At 47.6% G+C, this 26,182-nt stretch overlaps 2 protein-coding genes across 4 annotated transcripts in view; both read right to left on the minus strand.

Annotated features, from left to right (window-relative positions):
* Positions 1-395: 395 nt before the first annotated feature.
* Positions 396-12,062, minus strand: LOC139828397 (maestro heat-like repeat-containing protein family member 6). The gene is made up of 19 exons (XM_071810752.1): positions 12,040-12,062; positions 11,029-11,089; positions 8,486-8,636; positions 6,917-7,053; positions 6,062-6,233; positions 5,722-5,792; positions 5,474-5,623; positions 5,133-5,287; positions 4,622-4,769; positions 4,214-4,401; positions 3,987-4,124; positions 3,334-3,448; positions 2,918-3,055; positions 2,509-2,685; positions 2,224-2,376; positions 1,779-1,883; positions 1,260-1,485; positions 915-971; positions 396-640 (listed from the first exon to the last, which is right to left on the minus strand). The coding sequence occupies exons 1-19, from the start codon at positions 12,060-12,062 to the stop codon at positions 432-434; spliced, it is 2,574 nt and encodes an 857-aa protein (XP_071666853.1). The 3' UTR covers positions 396-431.
* A 382-nt stretch (positions 12,063-12,444) lies between these two features.
* The window catches only part of ADARB1 (adenosine deaminase RNA specific B1), a 61,374-nt gene continuing 47,636 nt past the window's right edge, over positions 12,445-26,182 (minus strand). For all 3 annotated transcript variants that reach the window (XM_065841339.2, XM_071811402.1, XM_071811403.1), the window contains 3 exons: positions 20,032-20,213; positions 13,759-13,937; positions 12,445-13,302 (listed from right to left, as the gene is read on the minus strand). In XM_065841339.2, coding sequence (XP_065697411.1) covers positions 13,126-13,302; positions 13,759-13,937; positions 20,032-20,213 — 538 coding nt within the window. In that variant the 3' untranslated portion in view covers positions 12,445-13,125. The remainder of the gene's footprint in view (positions 13,303-13,758; positions 13,938-20,031; positions 20,214-26,182) is intronic.

Raw genomic sequence — 26,182 nt, forward strand, 5'->3', positions numbered from 1 at the left:
GAGCAGCTGAGGGAACTGGGGCTCTTAATCCTGAATAAGAGGAGGCTGAGGGGAGACCTTATCTCTGTTTACAACTACCTGAAAGGAGGTTATAGCATGGAGGGGGTTGGTCTCCTCTCCTAAATAACAAGCGATAGGGTAAGAGGAAATGGCTTCAAGTTATGCCAAGGGACATGTAGATTGGATATTTGGAAAAAATTATTCACCCAGAAGGGTTGTCAGGCATTGGAACAGGCTGCCCAGGGAAGAGGTTGAGGCACCATCCTTGGAGGTATTGAAGAGACCTGTGGATGTGGTAGTTAAGGACATAGCTTAGTGGTGGACTTGGCAGCGCTAGGTTAACTCTTGGATCTTAAAGGTCTTTCACAACCTACATGATTCAACGATTCTATGACTATTTATTCAGGGAAGAGCATATGGGGGTGCTGGGATCAGTCCTGTGCAGAGCCCCAGCAGCACAGCCAGCCATTGCCCCAGAGAGAAGGCCGCCGCCTCCTCCACACCTGGTGGAGTCGGCCCTGCAGTTCCTGCAGCCTGGATCTGGAGGACCCATTTGCCACTGCAGCTCTCAGCTGGGGCAGGGTGCGAATTGCCTGGCGTTGGACGTAGGGATCGCTGTCCCCTATCGCGCGTTGAACGGCTGGAACAGAGAGAAACAGAGCCAAGGTCAGAGCCTGGATCCGCAGGGACCCCAGGAACCCCTCCTGCCAGGGCCACCCCACCGGCTCTTCGGATGGCCAGGGAGAACAGCGGCCAACAGGATGTCCTTGAAACTTCTCTCTACTCTGCCCCCACCGCCCCTCGTCTGCGCAAGGAGCAGAGCCCTCCCCGGCCGGGCCCGGATTGCAGCTCCCTGGCCAGGGTCCTTCCTCCTCCCCGCCAGTCCCTGCTGACACCCCGCTGTCCTCACTCACCCTCATAGATGAGCTGGAACTTCTCCGGCTGAGCCCTCATGTGCTGCCCAAGGACCCCTGGGAACACAGAGCCCGTCACCGCTCCTGCTCGCCCCAGCAGCACAGCTGCCCCACATCAGCCCAGCCACACGCGCTCCTGCCCCTGGCAGCGCTGAGCCCGGGCTCTGCCCCAAGCGCGATGCCCACGGGCAGGGGAGGGAGAGGGCGGCAGGGAGCCCCGTGCACCCCACATCGGGCAGTGATGGCTCCAGAGCTGCTGGGCCAAATCCTGCTGCCGGTGCAGCACCCAGGGCTGGGGCCGAGATGCAGTAGGGCTGGGAGGGACCCCTGGGGGTTGTGCCTCACCAAGGAATGCGACAGCTGCCTCTCGTATGGAGTCCTGTGGGCTCTCCATGTATGTCAGGGACTGAAGCAGGTACTCTGCTGCTCTGCTGTGGCACTCTGCCAGCTGGAGAGAGCGACAGGAGATGGAGACAAGAGCTGGGGCAGACTCTGACCTTGGCTGGGTGGTCCCTGCGCCCAGGACTGGCCTCCCCTGCCAGGACACCCACAACACCCAGCCAGCAGCCGGCTAGTGCCGGGTCTGGAGGGAGCAGAGGGCTGGGTGCTCCCCGAGGAGCTGCGGGGCCATCCTGTCCCCAACCCCCAGCTGGGTCAGGGCTCCGTCAGCAGCCGTGGGCTCTGGCAGGGAGAGGAGCTTGGAGAAGAGCCCGTGGGGCCACACACCCGAGGTATGGGAGAGTGTGTGGGCTGCAGGCTGGTGGCGATGGGCTGCAGCAGTGGGCAGGGGCACAGCTGCCAGCCCCACACACTGGGCACTGGGGGCTTGTCCAGGCTGGGGCTGGGGCTTCATGGCATCCTTACCAGGCACTCGCCGATCGCCTCTATCTGCTGATCCCTAAGCACAGCCTGCCTGAGCTTCTCCTTCTTCAGGAACAGGGTAGCTTGCAGCAGGGTAGCCCGACAGGTCTGCAGAGCAGCAGAGATCGAGAGATTGCACCACTGCCCATAGCACGGGACCTGCGTCCCCTGCTCCTGGGCAAGGCTCAGGGCCTGTGCTGGCCCGTGACAGGGAGATGCAGGAGGTGGGGAACTCGTCTGCCAGCAGATTGGTGCTTGGACAGAGGAGCAAGGCAACCCCCATCTCGGGCACTGGGTGCTGCTGGGGCAGCAGGACAGACGTCCCCCAGGGCTGCTGCTCTGGAGCCAAGGCCAGGAGGTGGCTGGAGCTCTGCAGTCTGTGAGGTGTCAGGGCAGGAGGTGGCTGAGCCACCTCCCATGGGGACACCAGCAGGTCAGAAATCCTCACCGCTGCCACGGACTTGTTCTCATCATGCACGTGGAAGATCAGTGGGAGCAGGCTCTGGTGCACAAGCGTCTTCAGCGGCTTTTTTCCGTCATCTACACGCTCTATCACCTCTTTAAAGATGCTGACGGAGAGCTGTTGCATGTACCCGGACTCCTGGTGGACATGAAGAGGGCAAGACCTCAGCACCGGCTGCCTCAGGCGCACCTGGTCCTAGGTCTGAAAATCCACAAGGCAAAACGTTTTCTGGCAGCACCCAAAGCCCACGGGGACTGCACGAAGCCTTACGTTGTCAAATAGTGGCCGGAGCCTTTCAGCCAGCTGCAGAGCGATGGGGGTGGAAATTGGGAAGCGTGGGTCACGGATCACCTTTCTGAGCACAGACAGGGTGATCTTGACCACATCCATGTCTGTGTCTTGCAGTACATCCGTGAGTCTTCGCACCAGGAACCGCATTTTTGGGACCTGCGTGGAACAGTTGGAGCAGTTGTGGCAGCTGGAGCCCACGCTGCTGCCTCAGGGCCCAGACACCAACGGCCTGCCCCGAAGGACTCGGGCAGGTGAACAGGGAGGCAGGAGAGCTGGGAGCAGCTACCACAGCTCCCGTAGCCCAGCCAAGTCCAAGCCGCTCTGGTAGCCAGCACCCCTGCCCAGCCCCACACCACCAGCACGGCTTCAGCCGCTGCCTCCCGCTCACCATCCTGGGTGTGCCGCAGAGCACGCTGAGGCCTTTGAGCACCAGGGAACGCGTTATCCTGCAGTCGCTCTCCAGGTATCTTGGGACAAGCTGCAGGAAGCTGTCAACCCTTACATTTCGGCCAGGGGAGGCCAGGATCTGAAACACACAGAGCAGTGACGGGGTGCCCGGCTGGCAGGACCCCAGCCCTCGGCAGCCTCTGATTGCTCGTCCTATGAGGAGCGACAGCTGGCGCAAGGGGGGCACAAAGCACACACAGAGGCAAGTGTCCCCCCAGCAGCAGGCACCCAAGGGCACACAGAGGAGCCCACCCTCTGCCCCAGACCCACCAACTGGGCTCCCCCTGCAGCTGCGGCTACGAGAGGGCAGAGCGGTGGGAAGCAGCTCAGCGAGGCAGCGCTCGCCATCAGGCTCACCTCCACAAGGAACGCCATGGCAGGGAGCACACAGCGGGGCTCATTCTTGCTGAGCAGCTCGACCAGGTAGGACACCACAGAGGCATTGAAGTGTCTTGAGACATCATGGATCTCTCTGGAAAGAGGAAAAAGGCACCATTGGCCATGAGCACGGCAGGCAAACCTCTCCTGGGACTTCCTGTCCCCCTCAAGGGCCAAAGACCCCTTTGTGCTCCAGTCCAGCCAGCAGCAGCATTTGCTCCCACAGGCCCGGGTCTTTCCCACCACCCCTCACCAGGGGAAAGGCAGTGCCCAGCACCAGCAGGCTCCTTTTGGGGAGGAAACTGGAAAAAACACCCTTCCCACCCCAAAGCCTTCGCTTTCTCAGAGACCCCTTTCCTGTGGCTCTGCCGCCACGGCGGCTGCCCTGGCTGGTGCTGCCTGCAGACAGACCCCGGCTCTGTGCCGTCAGCCCAGGCCCTCGGGAGGGGACGCCGGCGCTTTGGGAGGTGGCTGCTCCTGTGCACCCAGCTCTCCCAGCCTTTGCCAGTCTGCTGGGCCATCACCGCCGACCAGTCCATCTCACCCTCTCACCCAGCACCAAGGGGATTATCTGGGGTGCCCTGTCTGCAGGGCACCAATGGCAGGGGGAGCAGGGAGAAGGGGGCTCTCACCTGGCCAGCAGCCCCATTGCGCAGTGGTGGGTCTCAGCATGGAGGAGCATGTCCCAGCCATGCCTACGTTCCACTTCAAAGGCTACAAGCCTATAGCCCAGGCGGCAGAGCAGTGCTTTCACAGTCAGCACTATAAACCTGAGTGCAGAGCAAAGCCCAGGTCACGCTGGGAGCCCTGGCCCCAGGCCCAGGGCCATGGGAGAGCTGGGAGGACTGGGATGGAGCACCTGCTGGGGCTGGTGGGAAGGCCGCCTTCCTCCTGGCATTCCCTCCAGAAAGTATCCACCTCGTCTGACATCTGCTCTGTGCTGTACGAAACCTGGAAGAGCAGAGCCAGCAGGAGGCGAGGGAAATTCACCTTCAACCCTCTTGGGTACATGGGCATGCGGAGGATCTCCCACAGAACCCTGGTTGCCTGCAGAAGACAAAACAGCGAGAGACCGCGCTCAGTACCAAAACACGCCTGTGGCCGGGCCCGAGCATGGACGCAAGGGGAGCGCCTGGCCTGGCTGCTCCTGAACCTGCCCCTTCCCCGGGTTTCCAGCCACCGCGGGAGATGCAGTGGCGGGGGAGGACAGAGAACCGCCCGCAGAGGCGACCCTGGGGCTGAGCAAAGGCCTGGTCTGGTCACTCACAGCCAGGGCAAGGACGTCCTGTTGGTCCCCGTCAGAGGTGGACGTTCTGTGCAGCGGCCAATCCTCCAGCACGCAGAGCAGCTCCTGGAACACCTTCTTTGCGGTCATGCTGGTGGTGACCATCATCCTCCACATGGCTGCAGCGGCTCTGCAGGCACAGAGATCCGTGTCACTGGGGCTTTGGCCACAGCACCAGGGCCCAGGCAACCGTGCGGGCCCAGGCAACCGTGCGGGCCCAGGCTGGCCACCAGCCCTGGCTCTGCCCGCTGCCCCTCGCAGGCGGCACCCAGCGGCTCTGCCCCTGCGGGCAGGAGGCGGCTGAGCAGCGGTGCCTTGGTGGGCAGGGGGAGCACGGCAGCCGGCTCTGGGGCTGACGTGCCAGGGCTGGGCAAAAGAGGGGCCAGAGGGGCCTGAAAATCTCTGTCTGCCAGCCCGCACGGGACGGGCTGTCCAGGTCGATGGGCTCTAAAGGCTGGGGAGGTCGGAGCCCTCAAGGCAAGTTTCCCAGTACCGGTCGCACGATGGGGCACAGCGCAGCAGGGCCACCACCACATCATGGGGGTGCGCGTCGGTGAGCTCCACAAGGGTGTCGTCCAGCCTGTGCTCGGCAGACTCATCCGTGTTGGTCGTGAACCACCGGTGGATGCACCGCACAATCCTGGGCACCTGGAGGAAGCACAGCTCAGAGCTGGAGTGCTGCCAGGGGAAAACATTTCCCCGGCTTCCTCCAACATGTGCTGCCCTTCCCACCACACTGTGCTGGCCCAGAAGACTGTGGGGAGCCCAGCAGATCCAGCTTCAGGGGCCACACTGTTCCTGGGGGGCCTCCAGCCCTGGCCACAGGCTACTTACCTGCTTCAAAGTGGAGACCTCACTTTCCACAAGCGTATCCAGCAGAGCAGCACCAGCCTCCACATCGCAGGATTGTCCTTCTGTCATGGCCTCAGCGAGCTCGACAGTGGAGCCTTCACAGACTTTGAGGCTGATAGTTTCCCAAAACAGCTGCGGGAGAAGGAAGGGCAGGGAAGAGAAGGATGCCACACCGAGGGCCCAACAGCGGTGCTTGGCTGGGCAGCGAGAGCAGGGATGGCTGCAGGTACCTTTGCTCTGGGGTTGTGCATGACATGGGTGTATTCCTGCTTCTCCTCTTCTGGCAGCTCCCAGTTGGGATCTGGCAAAGACCAAGCGTGGGCAGAGCTGAGGGGCTGCGGGAGAGGCTGGAGAACACAGCCGAGCCCCGTGACAGGGGCTGGTGGGGACACTGACCCCCGTCTCTCTGGCCGCAGGATGGGGCTGGGAGTGCCCGTGGATGGAGCGTGGCCAGAGCCCAGTGTGGGGAACAGCCCTGTCCCCTCGTCCACTCTTTCCCTGGGGATATCCACGGGGATGGGTCCCAGCAGGCTGCAGCCACTCGCCCTGCGGCCCAGCCCGGCCACTGACCTGCCTGCAGCAGCTGGAGCTCCTGCACCTCCTCATGCTGCAATGGTGGGGCGGCCTCAGCGCCCTTCTCCTCCTCGTCCTCATCCTCACTCGTATCACTCAGCCAGACCACCCTGGGTATGAATGGGGGTCTCTGCGCCATCCCGCTGCTGTCTGGCCTCAAGGGCTCCTGCTGCAGGGATGAGAGATGTGTAGAAATAGCGCCGTAGACAGTAGACACGGATCAACAGGGAACAAGGTGTCTGCGCAGGGACTCCTGGCAGCTCCGCTCGGTCCTGTCCTGTCCCGTCGTGTCCTCCGGGCACAGTGAGGTGGTTGCTGTGCCACCAGCACCCTTATCGTGGCGGGTCACAAAGGGCTCTGTGACACGGTGCCACAGGCGTGTGCCCTGGGGTTCCCCCGAAGGAGCTCCACAGGAGCCAGCTAAAGAGGCACAAGTGGCAGGTCATGGCGGGGAGAATGTTTGTGGACATCTCCAAGGACAAGTTTTTCAGGGATTCCCCACAGCTCTGGGCTCTGCGCATGAGCGTGGTTGGAAGTATTGAAGGCCTCAGCAGAAAAACCAAGTGCAAAGTGGTTTCTGGTCACTTTTCCTACAACACTGCATGCCCACGCAACAGATGCTGAGTACAAGCACCCTTTCTCTCCTCTACTCCAATGCCCTGGGGACCAAAGCAAGACCCACCGGTTGGAGACAGAAGGGCAGAAGAGCAGTAACTCAAGATGTGCAGGTTCAGACACTCAAACTGTTTAATGAAGGAAGAGCATATGGGGGTGCTGGGATCAGTCCTGCGCAGAGCCCCAGCAGCACAGGCAGACATTGCCCCAGAGAGAAGGCCGCCGCCTCCTCCACACCTGGTGGAGTCGGCCCTGCAGTTCCTGCAGCCGGGATCTGGAGGAGCCATTTGCCACTGCAGCGCTCAGCTGGGGCAGGGTGCGAATTGCCTGGCATTGGACGTAGGGACCGCTGTCGCCTATCGCGCGTCGAACAGCTGGAACAGAGAGGAACAGAGCCAAGGTCAGAGCCTGGATCCGCGGGGACCCCAGGAACCCCTCCTGCCAGGGCCACCCCAACAGCTCTTTGGGTGGCCAGGGGAGGGAGAGGGTGGCAGGGAGGCCCGTGCACCCCACATCAGGCAGTGGGGTATCAGTAAGTTTTGTACAAATATCACTCGTCGCATTTGCTCAGCCAGAGCAATGGGACTGAACAGGCTCCGTTCGTGTTCACCAACACCATGGTGTCCCATGGGCAGGGCAGGCAGCTCCCACCTCCAGAGCTTCCCTTTTCCACCCCGTTGCTCCCACTACCTCTGCAAGGCCCTGCCAGGAGTTTGCAAGCCTACAACCCCTCTCTCCCTCCCTCCTTTCTCTTTGCAAAACTGACATTTCAGAAGTCAAGCTGGCAGCTTCAGAAGTGTTCCCTCAGATTACTTCCTCACTAGCTCTTTAGGATGTAACCCAAACCACCATTTTAACAACACCCACGACGTTTTGTGACATTCCACTTAGTTTGCCACTAGTGATATCAATATACAAAAACAATGGTGAAACTTAGCAATGATATAGCTCTTGTATTTTTAAATCTCTGCACAAACATTAATTAAACAATGCAAGGTAGTATGCAAAAGAGTCAGAGCCTGGAATAATCAACCAATGGGTTGTGCTTCAGTGGTGACACCAGGATAGGAATAAGCGTTCTGTAAGGAAAGCGACAAACCAGAGATAAAACCAGGTCTTGTCTTCAAAGTTGAGTTTATAAATAGAGAAAGTAAGTACTGAGGACAGTGTCTGAGAGTGTTCTTTAATATCCTTACACCAGGTAGGTAAAACTAATGTATTTACACTATCACACAGGAAGACTGGGGAAGAACAACTGCCTAATGCAAACAATATACAGCTATATATACATGTATAAATATATATTCACACACACACATTTGGTCTTAAATTTGTTAAAGGTGCCTCAGCTGAACTACAGCAAAAAAGATATTGGTATGATGATGATGAACATACTAAAAATGTAAAAAACCACTGCAGTGACCTCAGCTGTGGATCTTTCCTTCTAGAGAACAGAAATTCTTTAAATCATTACACCTGCTGATGCCTGCTGCCCTCGGTACTGACAGCAAACAGGGCTCTTAATTCTTCCTTTCCAGAATGACTGAGGAAAACAAAATCTAGCTACCCATAAAACTCACTCCTGCACATGCAAATGCCATTGGCACAATTAACAGCCCACTTACCAACAGGCAACTGGACAGACCTTTGGCTGCAAAGGTTCTGAAAAACACTCGATGTTGACATGCCCCAAGGAGAAACTTGGGTTATATCCACCCGGGTGTGTTTTAGGGAAAAACACCTCACTAGAGGTGAAACACCACACACCCTGTGGTTGTATATACCCGCCACAGAGACCCACACAACCTTCCTCCTTGGAGGTGGCCAGCCCAAAATTGTTGCAAATACTCTGGACCAGCTGTTTCCATAAAGAGAACTGCGGCACCGAGTGCAGCGTCACTTCTAAAATCCACTTCTTGTCCCCTTCAAAACCTGTGCCTGCCAGCTCTAGGTAACCCTGGGATAAACACCAGCTCCTCTCCAAACAGGAGCACGTTAAGTCAAGATGAAAACTTTCAAACTCAACTGAAACCATTTGGTATTAAAAACCAAACTCAAACCAACCAACAAAAAAAAAATCAAACTAAAACCAACACAAACCCAACCAAACAAGAATAAAAACCACACTTCTATTCTGAGACAGGATAATTAATTTTATGCGTTTTATTTCTGTGGGTTCTTAGGTTTTAAACAAAATCTTTGTTCTAAGAGTGTACTTGAATTGTAGCTCTGCTTCCTTTTCAGTAAACTTTGGGATAATTTTCTCAGTGGACATTTTATGCAAAGAATCCAAAACACAGCTTCCCTGCAAGCATGAGCCTCCCAAGCATTAAAACCTCATTTATGGAATGGCAATAATAATCTTCGCTATTTATAAAAATATTGATATTAAAAAAACCAAAACAAACTCAAATATTTGGTGACCATGACTGAGCAATTCTTAGAATTGATTCTCAGTTCCTAGTAGGTTATTTTTTAAAAAGACAGCTTGGTTTCAAAAGGCAGCGCTGCTCCGCCGTGAGACACACGCTCTGCTTTGTGCCACCAAGCACTCGGAACCAACAGCTTCATTCACTCGGAACCAACAGCTTCATTTCACGGGCGTTTTCACCGAGCGAGCAGGATGAGATTTACTTTTTTCCCGTGGGTCGACAGTACAGAACTGGACTCATGAAATGCAACACAAGATCCTTAGACTTACAGCTGCATGTTATTTCAGATTTAGAGGATGCACGGAGGCATAGCACACAAAAATCTTCTTACTTCCTGAGTTTCCTACATAGTAACCACCCATGAAAAAATTTCTCCAAGATGAGAAGACCAAAACGGCCATAGGTACAGAAACCCCGTTGCTGTATGTCCCCACATAGGCAGAGTCACCATCACCGGCTACACCAGGGTGAGAAGAGCTGCTAACAAACTCCTGCACACACTACGCTTCACACACAAGCGGTAAGAAATCATCTATAGTTATTACCAGGTCCTGAGTACGGCTGTAACCGATATTTCAAGTGTGAGTATTTAGGCCCAAATCTTCTTAAAGTGATCATACATATTTCAAACATCTATAATTAAAATTATCTTATTTCCCCCAATACTTTCTGATGGGCAAACCTTTTTCAGTGCTACTTTATTAGCCGTGGCCAGAGGTCTAATTACTAATTAATCCTATTTTACGAACATACAAACTTTATTATCACTAGAAGGTCATCTGGAGAAAAACACCTTAAATTATATTTCAACTACTTATCAACGTTAAAGTTGTTATTATTTATCTCAAGTCCTTTGAAGATCCTGAAACAAAAACTCGTGTGCCATCAAAAATACGAAAAACCCCACAATTAAAAGAACCGAAGCAGCTCTCAGAGCAGCCCTGCAAGTCCCATCCACCCAGCCCAGGCTTTTCTCCCAACACAAAAGTCGGCCACAAAATTCGGCAGCTGCTGGAAGCTGAGCTGCCTTATCTTTTGCAGTCACTCCAAATTATATACATCGCTATCCATTGGTGCTTGGTGACAGTGATTTGTGAGGAACACGGGAGCATCAGCAACCACAGCTCTGCCTCCCAACTTCTTTCCACGTTAACAGCTGCACAAAAAAGGGACAAGCAAGTGAAGGAAGCCAAGCAGTGTTTTATTGACTCCCAGAAGACAGATATGGATTGCATACAACCCTGGAAAACTTCTTACTTTTTAAAATCCTGGAATTATAAACAAGAGCACTCATTCCTCATAAATAACCTGACACCATTCCTTCGTCAAAAGGTTTTGGCATGGAACATATTTCCTTTACACTTTAATTGTTCATTTGAACAGCTTAAAAAACTATGTCTATTATAATACTTAAATATATTGCTCATATTTGTGACCTTATAAAAAAAATAGTTTGAGCTAATACTTCCCAAGTCATCCAAAAAAAACCAGAGAGACAGCAACTTTTGAATGAGCACTTCAGAAAGATGGGTAAAAATGATTTGCTGGAAATTATCAACGGACTTCATTTATCAACAGACTGAGCCCCTTAGAAATGTGTATTTATTTCATATAATAGCAGTAATGATCTCACGAAAAGGTATATAGTGCGACCAGCTCTCCCTCGATCCTGCAAACACATATGGATGTATTCAGCTACAGCCACAGAGAATTTTTGCAACGTGAACAAGATAAAATTGATCTCAAAGGTCCAAGCGCCTGCAAAATCTGACCACATACAATTAAATTCCTTGTAGCTTCAGAACAGGGCAGTCTAAGCCTCAGTTAGAGGACGACCATAGAAGCCTTGTCGAGCTGGCAGAGGCCACAGGAGCACTCCTGGTTTCAGTGACAAGCAGACAGGAGGGCTCCAGTCACCTGTGAAGATGAGTTAACAAAGCCTGGCTGGTACAGCTTGCCAGGTTTGTTCCTCCGGCATCTGGAACAGGCAGCAGCCTCTGGAAGCATCCAGGTCTTTTCCGAGGAGACCACTAGGCCACAGTATTGCTCATCTTCCCACAGCAATGCTCGCTACTATCCATAATACTGCCAAAAATGCATTGTCTGCATCTCAATGCATTACTTCCAAGACAGCAACCCACAGGCTTCAACTGCTGATTTTAAAGCTTGATCATTATCTGAAAGTGAAAACAGGTTCCTACTTGGGCAATAACGAAGCCGCACATGTCTTCAGTGCTCATGATTGGCCACAACTGGTTTTACATCCAAGTCTCCAACACCCCAAGTATTGGCTAACCCCCTGGAGATGCTGTGGCTCAGGTACAGTAGCTCCAGTTTCAGCTTCAGGACACAGGGGCTCTGGCCATGAAGCTGGCTGGAGGACCCACGCTCCACTCCACGGCTCCGCAATGCGCCAACACGACTCCAAACTGGACCTCTGACCCAATGTGGGTCTAAAAGCAACACCTGATTTGGCTTCAATGCATGGACCAGCCACTGATCTGCTGTCCCGTGTGGCACAGGGACAGGGCAGCCGAGTGGAGGGACAGGAACCGACAGCTGGTGCAGCGGTGTGCTGGATTGGTGCTGTCAGGCGCAGTAGCATGTCACAAAGCATCACCTTCGTCGCTTGCAAAGGGAACACAGAGGATCTCGAAGATGCTCTTCAGAAAGCACAGGTGTCACCTGGACAGGCATGAGCCAAGGGATGTGTTTGGACACACACCATGTGAACAGAGAAGCGAGACCAGAAGACGTCCCATCGCTCCTAAACGTCGTGTACTAAAAAGTGTTTTTAAAAATGACTTCTATACACCAGTTAATCAAACTGATCTCACAATAATTCCCTTCTATCTTACATTTTTACATAAAGCAGAAGTGTCTACACCTTTAGGAAAAACACCTTTCTAAGCCATCAAAGCAACTTACCTAATTAGCTTCATGAAGACCATCACACGTGTAAAGTCAAAAGGCAATGGGATCTCAGAGACACAACAACTTGGGCGAAAGCAGACACAACTCACAGGAAAGAAGACTTAAAAATTTGTGTCCTTACAAGAACTTTTCATTTCTTCAAGAAGAGAGCAATCAATACCCAGCAACTCACTGGTTTTGGCAATTCAGGCTTAGTGCCCTTAAAATGAGCAATTATTTTTAAGTTGTCACATTACTGTTACAGTTATGACTGTATTTTGATGAGTTCCTGGGACTTACAAATCACCTACTTCTAAACAGATTTCTGCACGTTATAGACTAAACTTCTTAACTTACAAATAATTATTTTGCTGTTTCCAGTGTCCGATGGTAAAAAAAATGAAGACTTCACAATGTGTGTAAATGGGAGGTAAATGTATTTTTAAAAACAGAATAAAAAGCTGCATGTTAAAAACTGGGTCACAGGCTAATAAATACATACATCAAAGACATGAAATTCTCAGCAGCTGGTTTTAAAGAGCAAGGAAGTGAGGAAATACTAGCTGTCCAGAATCCATTCTGGCTCTGTGGTCTATATGCTAGAAATATCCGCAGTTCAAGTACAAGTTAACAGAGGAGTAGAATCAGCTTTGTCACCTATTTTCTTTAAAAAAAAAACAAAACAAACATAAGCTACCTCCTAAAAGTGTGGTGTAAAACCTAGAGAAACTTTCATTTCTTCATGCACTTGATGACATTGAATTAAAAAATGAATTCTTTTAACCCAGAAAAAATGAGTCATTGTATACTGTAAGGACAGCCTTACTGCAAGTTTTCTACAGTAAAAGTATTTCTAGAAATACACCAGAAATTACTTTCCCATAATGAAATACACATAAATGTGTCAGATCATCACTGAGTTTCAATACTTAAGCAAAACAGAAACAGTTACTATGAAGCTTTTTTTAACAAAAAAAAAAAAAAAAAACAACCAACCAACTCCAAACAAAAAGATGTTTTGATGGAGATGCCAGAAAGCAGTGCTGGACACCAGGAATTTCCAGAACAACCCCCTTCCCAAAGTGATGAGCAGTCTGTGAATTAGACGGTGAGAGAAAACTGATCCTGTTCTATGGGCTTCTCCACCCAGGCTCCCAGTCCTGCCTTCAGGAACGCTTTGAACAAACACTCTTTGGCAGTTTGGTACTCAGTGGCTCCTTGCTTGGTGTCGTGGTACAGGTTGGGCTTGAGGATCTTGGAGCGTAAGCTGGAGGAAAGCTGTGTGGATTAAAGACGAGAAAAGAGGAGACAAAAGAAACTATTAAGCCAAATGATTTGAGAGGGACCGAGTTATTAAAACAGCTAGTATTAAAGCAGACAGATACTTCCTTGTAGCTTTTCCTTCTAAGAGAGGACACAGCAAAACCTCAGTAGGTTTGATTGCAGTGACACTGGGATTATCCTTCCAAATAAATTAAAATGAGAAGGCAAAGGCAATAGCACCATGTAATTAGCTATAAACCAAGGACTGTTAGATCCTTGCATGCATTTTTGACCAGACATTATCAAATGAAAGAATAAGCTAAACAAATGCATTGTTCTGTTCCATTACTACATGGAGCAGGAGCTAACATCAGGCTCAGAAAGTGGCTTCTGAATGCAGAAAGCAGCATGCATGGATATTTCATTAAGAATTACGAAGAAGTGGAAAATCTAGCACTCTGTAAGATATACCTTTGCATGGATACGCATCCAGCGGCTGTAAAAAGCATGCTTGCAAAGGCGAGATGCACGACCCATTTCATCTTTGCCGGTTGTAGCATTAATAACTTCAAGACCAGTGTCTCCTACTGTCCAGTTCACGCTGAAGTTTGGTGCTTTCCCTGGCTGACGGGCTTCTGCATTGCTAATACCTGAAAGAAAAGTGATGTTTAATGACAACAGTAAATACTAACTCTTGATTTTTGTTTCTACTGGGGAGTAAGCGATACAGCAGAGCTACCGAAATCACATCACTAAGCAGTCTTAGAAGCGGATCTTTTATACCAAGGACGTTCTCCTGCACATTTTTCACTAACTCGCAGAGATATCACCATGCACATCTTATTCTCATCCTGGCTATTCTCATCCTCTCCTATGTCCTTCCTAGCAGGGCAAGTCTGTTGCTGGAGCTGCCAGAAACCAGCTTTCTCATGAAGGGGTCCATGGGGAGTGTAACACAAGTGCCTTGCCACATCCATCTCAAAAGGATCTGGTCTTGCTTATAGGGCAAGCCAACAAACTAGTTGTTAACCCACAAATAATTATGGAGTAGAAAAAAAAGCAGCTTTGCTCCTGCACAAGAAACCGCTGCTCTTGGAGTCCACTCCAAGAGGGATGAGCAGAGTGTAGGAATGAGCAGATACTGTGAGGTTCAACAGTTGTAACTCTCCAATCAACCCCTTTTCACTCTGCTGTTGTCAAAACTGAGGTTGCACGTTGCTGACGCTGTGGGCACCGAAGTTAGACAAGGGGAGCCCCAACCTCAGCACCACCTGCAGAAAGCCAAAAGTAGCAGACATTTGTGCCTTCCAGCATCAATCCAGCTGTGCTTCAGCTGCCTCCCCATTTAACATGCCCATTGCTACTACCAGTGCCCAGAAACGGCAAACTGCAGGACTCAAAAGTGGATATGGTTCATTTTGCTCAGATGTTAAGCTGTGCAACACCTCTGAAATACGGCTTTGGATCCTGCAGACATTACAGAGGTGGCAAAACTACCTTTAAGGTGTCTCAGTTGTTCCACCAAGAGAGAACAAAGAGGGGATTTTTTTTTTTCTTTCTAATAAGACCCTATTTTTAATGCAATTCTTACTGAAAGCCTATTTCAAATCTACCCCAAGGTTATGCTAGGTGTTACACTTTATAAGATACAGTGAATTAGTATAAATTGAACGTAAGCATTGCAGTAGGATGCACTGCTTGCTGATATTTGAAACACAATCCAATAAACAAAGTTAAGCCAACATCACTTGGCCCAGGTCTCTCAGCAGCTCTGGGCCCAGTGCCGAGAGTGTGCGAGACCTACAAGGTCTGAATGACACAGTGAAATTCGGTTTGCTTTCTATAATCAATTCCTCTTTCAATAAACAAATATTTTGAAGTATCAATCATATTGAACTTCCTGAAGCTGCTGTATTTTTACACTTGGTTTACACCAACCTGGTCACTCTGACTGATAACCAGTAATTAAGTGAATTGGTAAAAAAAAAAAATCATCACCCTACCATTCCCCATTTTCTTAAAATACAAGCTGGAAAAACTGAGAATGGGGAGAAGAGTTTCTTAAAGAGCTCTTTTAGGAAATAGCTTTAAGGAGAGATGCATCCAGGAGCTGGAATACAGCAGAGGTTCCTACTCCATCCACAGCATGCCGCAGATCTATACCCACCCATGTGTAAATCGGTGAGCAGGGATCTGGGATCCACACACTGACCACCCTGGGAGGGCGGACAGGGGTCCCTGTCCCGCCCACAAGCAATACTTGAGGAAGACCCAGCAAGAACAAGGTTTTACGATGAGTCAGAAAGTCCTCATCATGACTTCTGCCCTTAGCAATGAGCGTGGGCATCACGTCTCCTGAGAAGCGGAGCTGATCGCGCACAACCCCTGTGCATGTCCTGTGCCACTGAAGTCCAAATGCTGCCGCTCCGTGAGCCACACGACATGAGGCTTGCACCTAAACACCTAATAAATTGTAAGTTTGGCATATGTTTTCTTTAGTTTAATGATATCTATATTAATACTTTTGCTTTTGTTCCATACACTACTGACCCAGTACAGTGATCAGATACAGTTCACCGAGCGCTGCAAAACGCCATTTGCTCCTTGAGGCCTGTGTCAGCTACTCAAACACATCACAAGCATCTGCACAAGTAAATCGGATAAAGATGAGGAAGCTGCACATCCAGTAAGCACCACATTTCCATGGCAACTACACAATGCATTCCTCAGGTTATTTTGATGGATTAGATAAAAACTTAAAAACCCAAACAAAACCGAAAAACCAAAACGTCAGCATTTCAAATAACACTTAAATAACGCCCTGTTCAGCTGCTTAATTATCTGCAGGAACCCTGGAGTGGTAGCAAAGGAGCCACTGAAGGTGGATCACAGGTAGCACGGCCAGGGAACAAAGGTCATCTCAAAAGCAAAGAGTCCGATAACACTTTAGGTGGATCGTATCTTCCTCCTCAAAACCTAGACATGAACATGGCACAGTGAGCTCAAACTAGTAACAGGAGAGAAAGCAAGGACAGAAAGGAAAAGATTTTATTCTCTTTTGAAAATGTAAAATTAAGCTATGTAGAGAACACAGCTCAGAACTTATTTTTTATTATTATAATAGGGTATGATAAGCAAAGATCAGAGCTCTTTGTGCCAATGCTTATATAAATAATAAAGCTTGGCAGTCCTTTGAGGACAGAGCTCAAAAAAGCTTCGTTATAAAGGAGATAGAGAGCTGAAAACCACCAATATGAACGGGAGGATAAGGTGCCAAGGAAACAGACCTATCCAAAAAAAAAAAAATCACCAGAGGTGACTGGGCAATAAAAAGGCAGATGGAATTCCTCACAGAGAAATATTAGGTAATGCACAGGAGAAAAAAAGAAAGCAATTTTGCATAAGGAGTGCTGGGCTTGGAGCTGGATATCACCCTTCAGGAATGAAATTTTAGCTTCTAATATTCAATTCTACCATAAGATCAGGTCAATGATCAACGGTAGTCAAAGGAAGCAAAGGGAATGTTTGGAATTTTTATTGAAGGACCATGGAACTGAACAGAATAGCACGATGCCACCATGTAAATCAGTACTGATGCTTTATCTTGAGTGTCAGGTGCTGCTCTGGTCTCACCAGCTCAAAAATGCGATTGTAAAATGGAAGGGATGATCCTTACGTGGAAGGGTCTCCATGCAAAGAACAACAAAGCAGACTAAGACTTTTCAGCTTGCGAAACCCAGGAATTATGCAGGAATATCGCAGAGGTATAGAAAACTGAGCACCCTGACAAGTGCCACGACAACTACCTATAGCCTCTGCCATATAGAGCACTGAGGAGCATCTAATTAAATCAGCATAAAAGGAAATTCCATTGCACAAATCTTTACACATCCTACAGCCCTCCTTACTAAAGGAGGCTGCAGATGGCAACAATATGAAACCAGCTCAAAAACAAAGCCAGATGTTCATGAATGAAAGATCCATTAAGGATCCAAACACAAAGATTCTCAATACCAGACTCAGGATGTCCCTGATGCGCAAGTCACTGCTGCGATTCTCGGGAGGTATCTGCAGAGGTTTCCTATTGCCTTTTGCTTTTCACAGCCTGTGGAAAAAGGTTCTGGGCTGGACAGATCGAGTCTTAAGATCTTGGGCTTACCTAAGACAATTCTTACACTGGTGACAAGATAAACAGAAGATGTGACGCTGCTCTGGGGTTTTTCAGCTGAGAATTGAAATAGGAAATACCTGTAGCACCACTAGTAATGGGTAAAAATCGCCAAGAAGGTAATTTCTGACGATACTCTGGTAGAAGGCAAGAAACTCTAGAGAAACTACACAATGAGAAACTATCAGCTAATTGGACATCAAAACAGTGAAAGCTTTGCCTGTATTTATATTATAATCACAGCTAAGAGTAAAGGTATTGTCCATAGAAGCAGACACTGGTGCAGGGTTTGGTTGAGCAGCCGTTCGCTTTGACTGAGAAATTGATCCCTTTTCAGATTATTCTAGAAATTCTCAAGATTCAAAGCTGTCTTCTCTTGAAGTGAGCTGGGCCGTTCTGAGGAGAGCTCAGGTGCGCTCAGTGCTGCGGTGCTAAGGGCATCCCAAAAGCCTGGGTCCTGCAACCAAAAGGCTTCCAAGAGTCACCACGGGGAGTTTTCTACCAACACACACATTGCCCATGTTCCCTAGTTAAAAACCAGCTATTCTGATGTGCACGTTCACATTTCACTTGCTGCGAAAAGGAGGTATAAGAAGAAAAACTCCTACAAGGAAAGAAAGACGATGAAAAGATAATTTTTAGCAGTAGATGGCAGTAACTCACTCTGACTTTGACTTAATGCAATTGTCCCTGCAGACATACAACTTGTTTTATGAGAGGAAAAAAAGTAGTTTTTACAGTACTTTCTCAGCCAAACAGGTGAGACAGTGGGGAAAGAGTTATTTGTCTTTTACTTCATCCGTCTGGTAGAAATGAGTCACCATCACACAGTTGTGTGTGCGGTAGCAGGAGTAATATAGAACTGGGGACAGGTGTTTCTGTGGTGTTTATTCCACTTATTCCAGATAAGAATACACTGTAAAATGTGTGAATCAAAGAGCAGATGGGCAGCCACACAAAGGCCCCAGCTGCATCCAACAGCATGGGTCTCAAGACTGGCTTTCAAGACTGAAGCAGTAGAAAACACACAATTCTCCACCCAGCCTCCCATACATTTCTGAGATGTGTATTTTCATGAAAATTCAACAGCTGAGAATATTTCTGAACTCTTTCTGCTGCTCAGTGAGTCCCGGCTGAACTGTTTAAATAGATGGTGCTATTTTATAGCAAATAGATGATATCAATATTGCAGAAAGAGGATTTTTAAGAAGACAAGGTGCTGCTATATGTTGTGAAAAGGGTAACAAAAACTCCTTTCACCTCACCCCAAACCTGCTGTCTTGAAGAATTGGTAAAGATCTCTGAAAATCAGGCAGAAACAGTCCACACATCAGCTACTATGTTCGTACAACAATTTAATATTTTGTACTGTGAGTGTTGTAACTGTTACTTGCTTGTTAATGTAAGAACAAATACATTAGTTAACATTTTAATATGTCCCAGTTCAGGGAATCCTTATTAATTACCTTTCTTATCTAAAGAAATGCTGGTTGTTCAACAGGCTCTTTTTCCTACTCACTCCCTAAATCTATTTTAAGAATTCATGGGAAACTTCAAACATGCTTGAAAATACTGAGCTTTTTTGTCCCCCTGGAAAATAAGCAGACACATGCCAAAAGCCAAGCTCTATGGAACAAAGCAATGCACACAATGAGAGGGAGGATAAGAGACTTCAGGTTTAAAGTAGCAGTTTTAGAATTTAAGACATTTGAGAACTTTCCTTTGAAAATCACAGCTCAATTAGAAGTTACAACCTGTTAATTCAAATATTGCCATTCCTCTTAGCCCCACTGAAGCCCAGGATCAGTGCAAAGCTAAAGAACAGTATTTAAATGTTCAACAGGAGCTGCAAAAGACAACTGCTAACTACACCAGCTGGGGCTTGCCATATTGCTGTCTGTCAGATGTATTTAATACTCTATGAAAAATACTCCCAAAGAACGTGCCACCAGGCTCTGAACGCAGCCTCTGCGCATTAACCTACAAAGGGGAAATTAAAATATTATGATTATTGGGTCATGCGAACAAGCTGGGTGCCATGCTAATTAAAGCCATTGCGACATCCAGCATAGATTGATGACAAAATGAAAATACAACCAAGGGCAGCTGAGATGTTCTCTCCGTCCACTTTTAGTTGGTTAGAGACCTAGAAACTGTGAACCAAATGTGTCTGTCTTGGCATATTGATTAATGATGGGCCGTTCAACAAATATCTGCAATGGTAAGAGAAGTGACAGTGAGAGCTGACACACTATTTCATGGGTGGAAAGAGGTTTCACTAAGCTGGGGCCTTCAACTTGCCTCAAATATCACTAGGGCACACTCAGACTGCAATTATGTGTGACCATATCCAACAGCTCATACCCCAGTTCCTTCCACCTTTTAACTCACAAAGGGTCCTTGCTGTGGTATTTCTGACTGAGTATCTACGTTAGGTTCAGATCGTAACTTCTCTGTTGTAACCAGCAAGCAGTTTACTCACAGTACATAATTTGCAAGGTTTTGAGAACTGCAAAATCACATTGCTACTGGAACAGACTTAGTTACCGGCACGGCCTTCTCCATTAGATACTTGCCACTAAGTAAAGGTCTGTTGAGTGTATAAAGAGGTGGTAGATCTTCTATCTCTGCTATCCTCTGGTATACGGCTCTGGATAGATGATCCCCATGATATAAACTCCCCAAGATGATGCTAGAGAAGTAAATTGGCTCCACAAAGAGGCTAAGTAAGGCTCCTTGAATACCCAATACGTTCCACCTAAGAGGGAGGGAAAAACAAAACAAAAACAACAAAAAAAACACTTTCTTTTTAATGGAACAAGTAACATCTGCCAGACATAACAGCAGTCAATCACAATGGACCAGACTTTCAACCCTTCCTCTTGACCAGCATATGACTATGGTAGAACAGCTGTGACACCTGCCAAAATTTCCTAGATCAGCTTATGGGATGCTCAGCAAAACCCTGAGTAAGATGACCTAGAGCAACAGGTGTACTGTGAGCACCCACTTCACGAGCAGAGCCCGTAACTTCACTTCCCCACTAACAGGTCTGATGATGTGTTTCCCAGCACCCTAATGCCAGAGATGGACAGGATGGTTCAACTGGAGAAAGCCAAACTGTGAGATTCTCAGTCAGAAATAGTAGCCAATGCCTCCAAAAGACACCAGGTAGTGAGTAAACAGTCCTTCTCAGAACGCAAGAAGGATCGTGTCTGCAAAACATCAGCACCTCATCACCATAAGGGAAAGCGTGTCCCAGACACCCTCGCCAAACTGTCCACATGCTGCTGCCAGAAAGGACACCTGTAGTTGCCTGCAATATCCACAGGCAGGGAGAAAACCTAATCTGAAAACTGAAAGTATGTGAAGAGCATATACACTCTTCGCCCACTTTAGCTGCTTCATAGAATCCAACCATAAATCCCTGTCTGCACCACTGTGACCTATGCTGGATGAGGTCTGGTGGCAGAGATATAGCATGCATAGGAGCAAAATACTGACTTTTTTTGTAGCTGTGTTCATCTGATCAAGTTTTGGTTACCAATCTGTACGTACATCATACAAAATGCTTTTTAAAACCTCCAAGTCTCCTGCAGAGTATTTTCACTGTCCTTGTCTCTGAGGTGCTTCCAAACAGCTTGGTACTATCAAAATAGCAAACTTGACTACAACTGCAACACCCAGACACAAGTAGCAGGAGAGTTTCTTTTGATGCCTGAATAAAACAGAGGAGCATGACAGAAGCTCTCGTGCTCACACAGAATGTCTGTCCTTATTGAAAGGCCTGGGTTGCAAGGTTCGTCAAGGAACGCAGGGAACCCTGATGTTGCTAACAGTGTTTCTTGCAGTTCGTGCTGGGATGGCATGGCTATACATCATCATCAGTTCAGGCAACAAACTATATAGCACAACTGCTTCACTGCTGCAAAGACTGAACTACATAAGCTAGCTACAAGAACTGCAAAGTGTTTAAATAAATGGTAAAACCAAAAATTGTAATCCAAAGAAACTATTTTTTCGCATGTTTTTACTGAGGATGAAAATGGAGGCAATGAGCATTCACTTACTCACCCATCATTAAAAAAAGTTGGCTCTAATGAATGAGTAAAAACATAGCACTAATAAAAAAACAAGGCATATTTTACATTAAATAAAAGCATATTTTGTATAACACTGAAAATGCAATCAGCAACCAAACGTCAGAGTAAAGGTATGAAGTGAAAATTGTTGCTTCCCAGGGCCTAGGTGACCTTACCATGGCTAGAATTTCGTGAGCACAGAGGTATTTCAAGTGCTGAATGAATCACAATAGCATTTTCTTGTTATTTCAGTATTACCTACATCAAGCATAAGGAAGCATATGCATAAACACAGGCGATATTATGGAAGAAACATCTGGAAAGAATCCAAGACTGGGCGTTGTAAACTGGGGGCTTACAGTTGTATCTGAAACCTGCAGACACACACTGAGCATCTGTCAGCAAGGCACATCACATTCTACTTTTCATGAACAGCGCCTGAGTGATGGATAATTATTTTTAGAAAGGCCAAAGCATTCCTCTGGCAAGCCCTGGCTCCTTAAATAAAACCTGTGCCAGATCCTTTCCTTGGCCTTCAGTATCTCCAGAGCTTGTGTTTTGCTGCGTCCTCCCACACTTGGTGACCTTCTCCAGCACATAAAATGAAAGCTCAAGTTTGTCTTGCTCAACTTCCTTTGATTAAAAGGAGTGAGGACACCTGAACAAGCTTCTGCAAGGTGAACTGTATGAACCGGTAGTACAAGAGCCACCCATGAGTGCTGGATTCTGAGCAGCTGGTTTGCTGCAAGGACAAGGTTTGCAGAAACCATTCATATAACCAAAGCCTCAAGCTCTTAACATTGATTAGGCAGGGTTGGATAGAGGTTCGGTTTATAAAACTAGGTTGAAATTACAATTGTTATAATAAAAGAACATATCTACAGAAACATATATCAGAAGTGGGTAGTAATGCAGAGATAAACAGGAAACCCAAATGAAATTCTGCAGATCGTAACAGAGTCAAAAGGAAGGATTGCGCAGACTTGCTTGTCCCTTTTTTATACTGTACTTCTTTCTGTCAAACGGGAATTTCTCACTTCCACTCACACATCCACTAAAAACAGCCTTTATGGATATGAACTGAAAAGAAGCTACACCAATACCACGCATCAATTTTGAAAGGCCATGGGCATTGCCTCCTGAAATGCTAAAACTGCCTCGTGCTCCCAGTTTACAAGCACGAGCTGTGAGAATGCACGCCAACAGAAATTGTCAATCTAGTGCTAAAGTTAACTGAAACCACAACTTGTTTCGAAGTTAATGGATCAAATTCTGTGTTTCACTACAATCTGTGAGGTGCAGGGCAGAAACAGCCAAATCTATTACAGACAACTTTATTAAGTGTTGCTTTTGCAGTGAAACAAGCAAAGGATTTTTTTCTTCACGTTAAATATAGTACCAGAAAAGGGTTAAGTAACTGAAGTGACTTAAACCTAGCTTACAAACTCAAACCTTCCAAGGTTCAGATGTGGTTTCTAACACAGAATGAACCTTTCCCCACTGCAGCACAGCAGCCACAGACCTTGGCTGCTGCACAGTACTAAATGGAGCATTTGATGGCTTGAGAAAATAACAGAAGACAACTCTCCCATCGCTAATTCAACAGCTTAAATCTCTCCTGCACCAGCCATGGGCAAAAATGCAGCACTCCCATGTGAAACGACCTGATCTCAGGTCCAGCCTTACTGGGCAGATCCCAGAGCACATGGTACTTTTTCTCACTGTTGAAGCAGGAAAATGGCTCCACATCTGCAACAGAGAAAAGCACTAAAGCACGGGCATAAGCAGAACACAGGAATGCTGCATTGCACCTATGGAAATGCTGAAACACCTAAAGTAAGATGCGAAAATGAGAGATTTTCCTGAAGGGGAAGAACACCACAGCAGGCAGGCAGACACCTTGCAACGTTAAACTTCTCACTGGAAAAATCTGAGTCACTCAGCTGAGCATAAAACCAATGCCTCTTGTGACAGCATTTTACATATTCTGAGTGTGGTGGTTTTAAGTCACTGCAAGAATTTTCTTTTGTAACTTGTTCAAAACTTCAAAATAAAACTGATATTTAAAATACAAGCTTTTATATTGATGTAGAGCACGAGCCACAAGACTTAAGTCCAGACTGCCAGCATTTACATACAGGTGCCTTGATTTGAGCTGGGGGTCTAGATCTCATTAGAGTTAATGGTGATCTACCCAGCAGCCAAGTAAGACCAAGGTTGTTGGGCAGGACAGTTTTCCATCAATGGGTCAGCTGTTTAATGCCAGGGAAGTCAAGCACATGGTGCTGATGGGGATATCTGCGGCCAAAGAGCAGCCGGGTGTTCAGCAGCTTGTAATACTTCTTCAGCTTCAACTCCGCAGTTCTGCAAGTGATGCACAGTGCAAGGAAAGGCAGCCTGACGTGCTGCCAGAAAGTTCAAACAAAGGTGTGTTTACTCATCCTGAACCGGCCTTTTGCTTTGGAGCTGCCTTTTGTGAGACGGAAGATCAGAGTCACCTAGCAGTTTGGTTCACTGTCTACCAGGGACTCACTGAGGTGATATTGAATCCTACCATTTTTTACAAGGCAACAGAATTTCTAGAGCTCTTCTAAAATCATTAGGAAAGTACTTAAGCACAAGAAGGGAAACAAAAGCTGCAAATCAAAGCCACAGCTCTCCTTTTTCCTCAGACAGGCCAGACCACACTGCAATGGCCCTTAATAGCACCTGGATTAGGAAGTTCAGTGTTCCCATCACTACACGTATGAGCTACTGCTGCTTTTCTGGGACAAGGAAAAAGCAATTGTAACTGTATCTGGCGGCTGGCCGCTGAGCAGCTCCAGAGGAGGATGATGGTCAAAGGATGTACGAATCTGCTGCTGCTACAAAGCGAGAAGTTGCACCCCACCATGTCCCCAGTGCCAAGACTGACTGAACAGAACACTGCCTATCAGCACCTTGATCCTCAGCCTGCTAATTTTATTGCTTGTACAGCTCTCCATAAAGTCAGACCAGTGACATGATTCAATTTTTTTTAAAGTAAAACCCTGGCTTTGTATTTTGAAGGGGTAGTTTCTCTAGTTCTGTCACAGCACAGCTCCACAAACAACTGGGGACCACTGTGGAGGGGACCACTGTGGAGATGCAGCCCCTGCTTGGATTCCTGCAACACCTTCTATCTTCATGACATGCAGCTGATTTCACAACACTTGATATATGAAAAGGTTAAGTAACAATTAACTCCTCAGCAATGCTTTTACAGAGTGTGCTGGTGTACCTCTTGCCAAAGAAATACTGTCAGAAATAATATTCTTCCCTTTTTTAGAGTAGAACAACATCGGTGACTTTCCCTTGAACAACTAGACCTAATGTGAAAGCACTTCTCAATTCCTACAGCCTTCCTCCCAATGAAATGGGATGAAAACAAATCTTGTACTTCTCAGCAAGACAGCCACAACTGGAATGTTTTATGACAAGTTCAGTAATTATTTGAAGCCAAAAAACTTAATGTGGGTGGAAAAACACACCAAGAGGCAAATGAAAAAAAAACACATAAAGTACCATGGAACAAGATTTGGATGCATTTAAAACTAATGCATGCATATTAACATCGCAAAACAGTTACTTTTGGTCACAGAAACCACCGCAGGGCCACCAGGCACTAATGCACCAGCATAATCCTGTTCTAATGCTTCTAATCCAAATGGGATTACACTCACAGTCTTCCCATGTTCTTCATATTTTTAATTGGATGTTCCTACAAGGCTCAGGAGGTGCCAGACAGCCCACAAGAAAGCAACAAAGCGCTCAGAGGCTGGAAATAACAGCTTGGATTATACAGATAATCCACACAGATGAGGCTGTTGTGATACAAGGAGTTCTCCTGCCGGTGCAGTCCTGCACCCCGAATTTATCCGTGCCTTTTCCAGGCTGGGACTGTGACCGTTGGGAAAGCTCAGGGGAAATTCAGAGGGCTCGGGTATACCAGAGGACCAACTGCTGGATGCTACATTCTTTTAAACGTCAATGGACAAAACATGGTCATAAGTGTCAAGGAAATGTTTAAAAAAATAAAAGAGAAAAAAAATACTAAAATTTGGGCCTCCTTACCCATCATTCAGTCTTTGTTCTGTGCCAAGGGGTTCTATATGCTTCCTTCATGGGCACAAGCAAAATTAGTGCCATTAGCCCCAAGGAGAGGTGACAGCTAGCTACGCAAGCGAGAGGTGGATTCTGCTCTGCATCACACAAAAATCAACAAAACGGTCAAATGTGTTCTACCTCAACAACCGTCTTCATTCTCTTTCATATGTGCTAACAGCAATGACGACGTGATAGAAGAAGTCAAATGAGTGTGGCACGATTACCACGTCAGGTGGTCGGGAGAAGTCCCTGGCATGAAGCTGGGGAATTAATTTGGTGACTTTAATTGAAAATTTTAAAAACACAAAACAAAACAAAAAAACCCCAAAAATGTCATTTTTGTAGAGTTACCTTTCAACAACCCAGCGTCCTAGCTTCTGAAATGCCCTATCGCTTTATGTTAGGGGGATTTAAACTCAAGTAAAGAGTCTTCCTTCAGTAGAGATGCTGATCACTTGAGACAAGTCTAGAGGAACAAAGCGATTGCATAACCTTCCTCCTGTATTTTTGATGCAGCATG

Source organism: Patagioenas fasciata, chromosome 7 (assembly GCF_037038585.1).
Source record: "Patagioenas fasciata isolate bPatFas1 chromosome 7, bPatFas1.hap1, whole genome shotgun sequence".
NCBI lineage: Eukaryota > Metazoa > Chordata > Aves > Columbiformes > Columbidae > Patagioenas > Patagioenas fasciata.

Coding starts and splice junctions, on each gene's coding strand:
- LOC139828397 (XM_071810752.1), bottom strand. CDS start 12,062: ATGGTCTTCATGAAGCTAATTAG. Junction 7,054..8,485: donor GGCCACCTCCAAGGAGGAAG/GTTGTGTGGGTC, acceptor TCTCTGTTCCAG/CTGTTCGACGCGCGATAGGC. Junction 2,686..2,917: donor TCTGCGGCACACCCAGGATG/GTGAGCGGGAGG, acceptor TGTTCCACGCAG/GTCCCAAAAATGCGGTTCCT.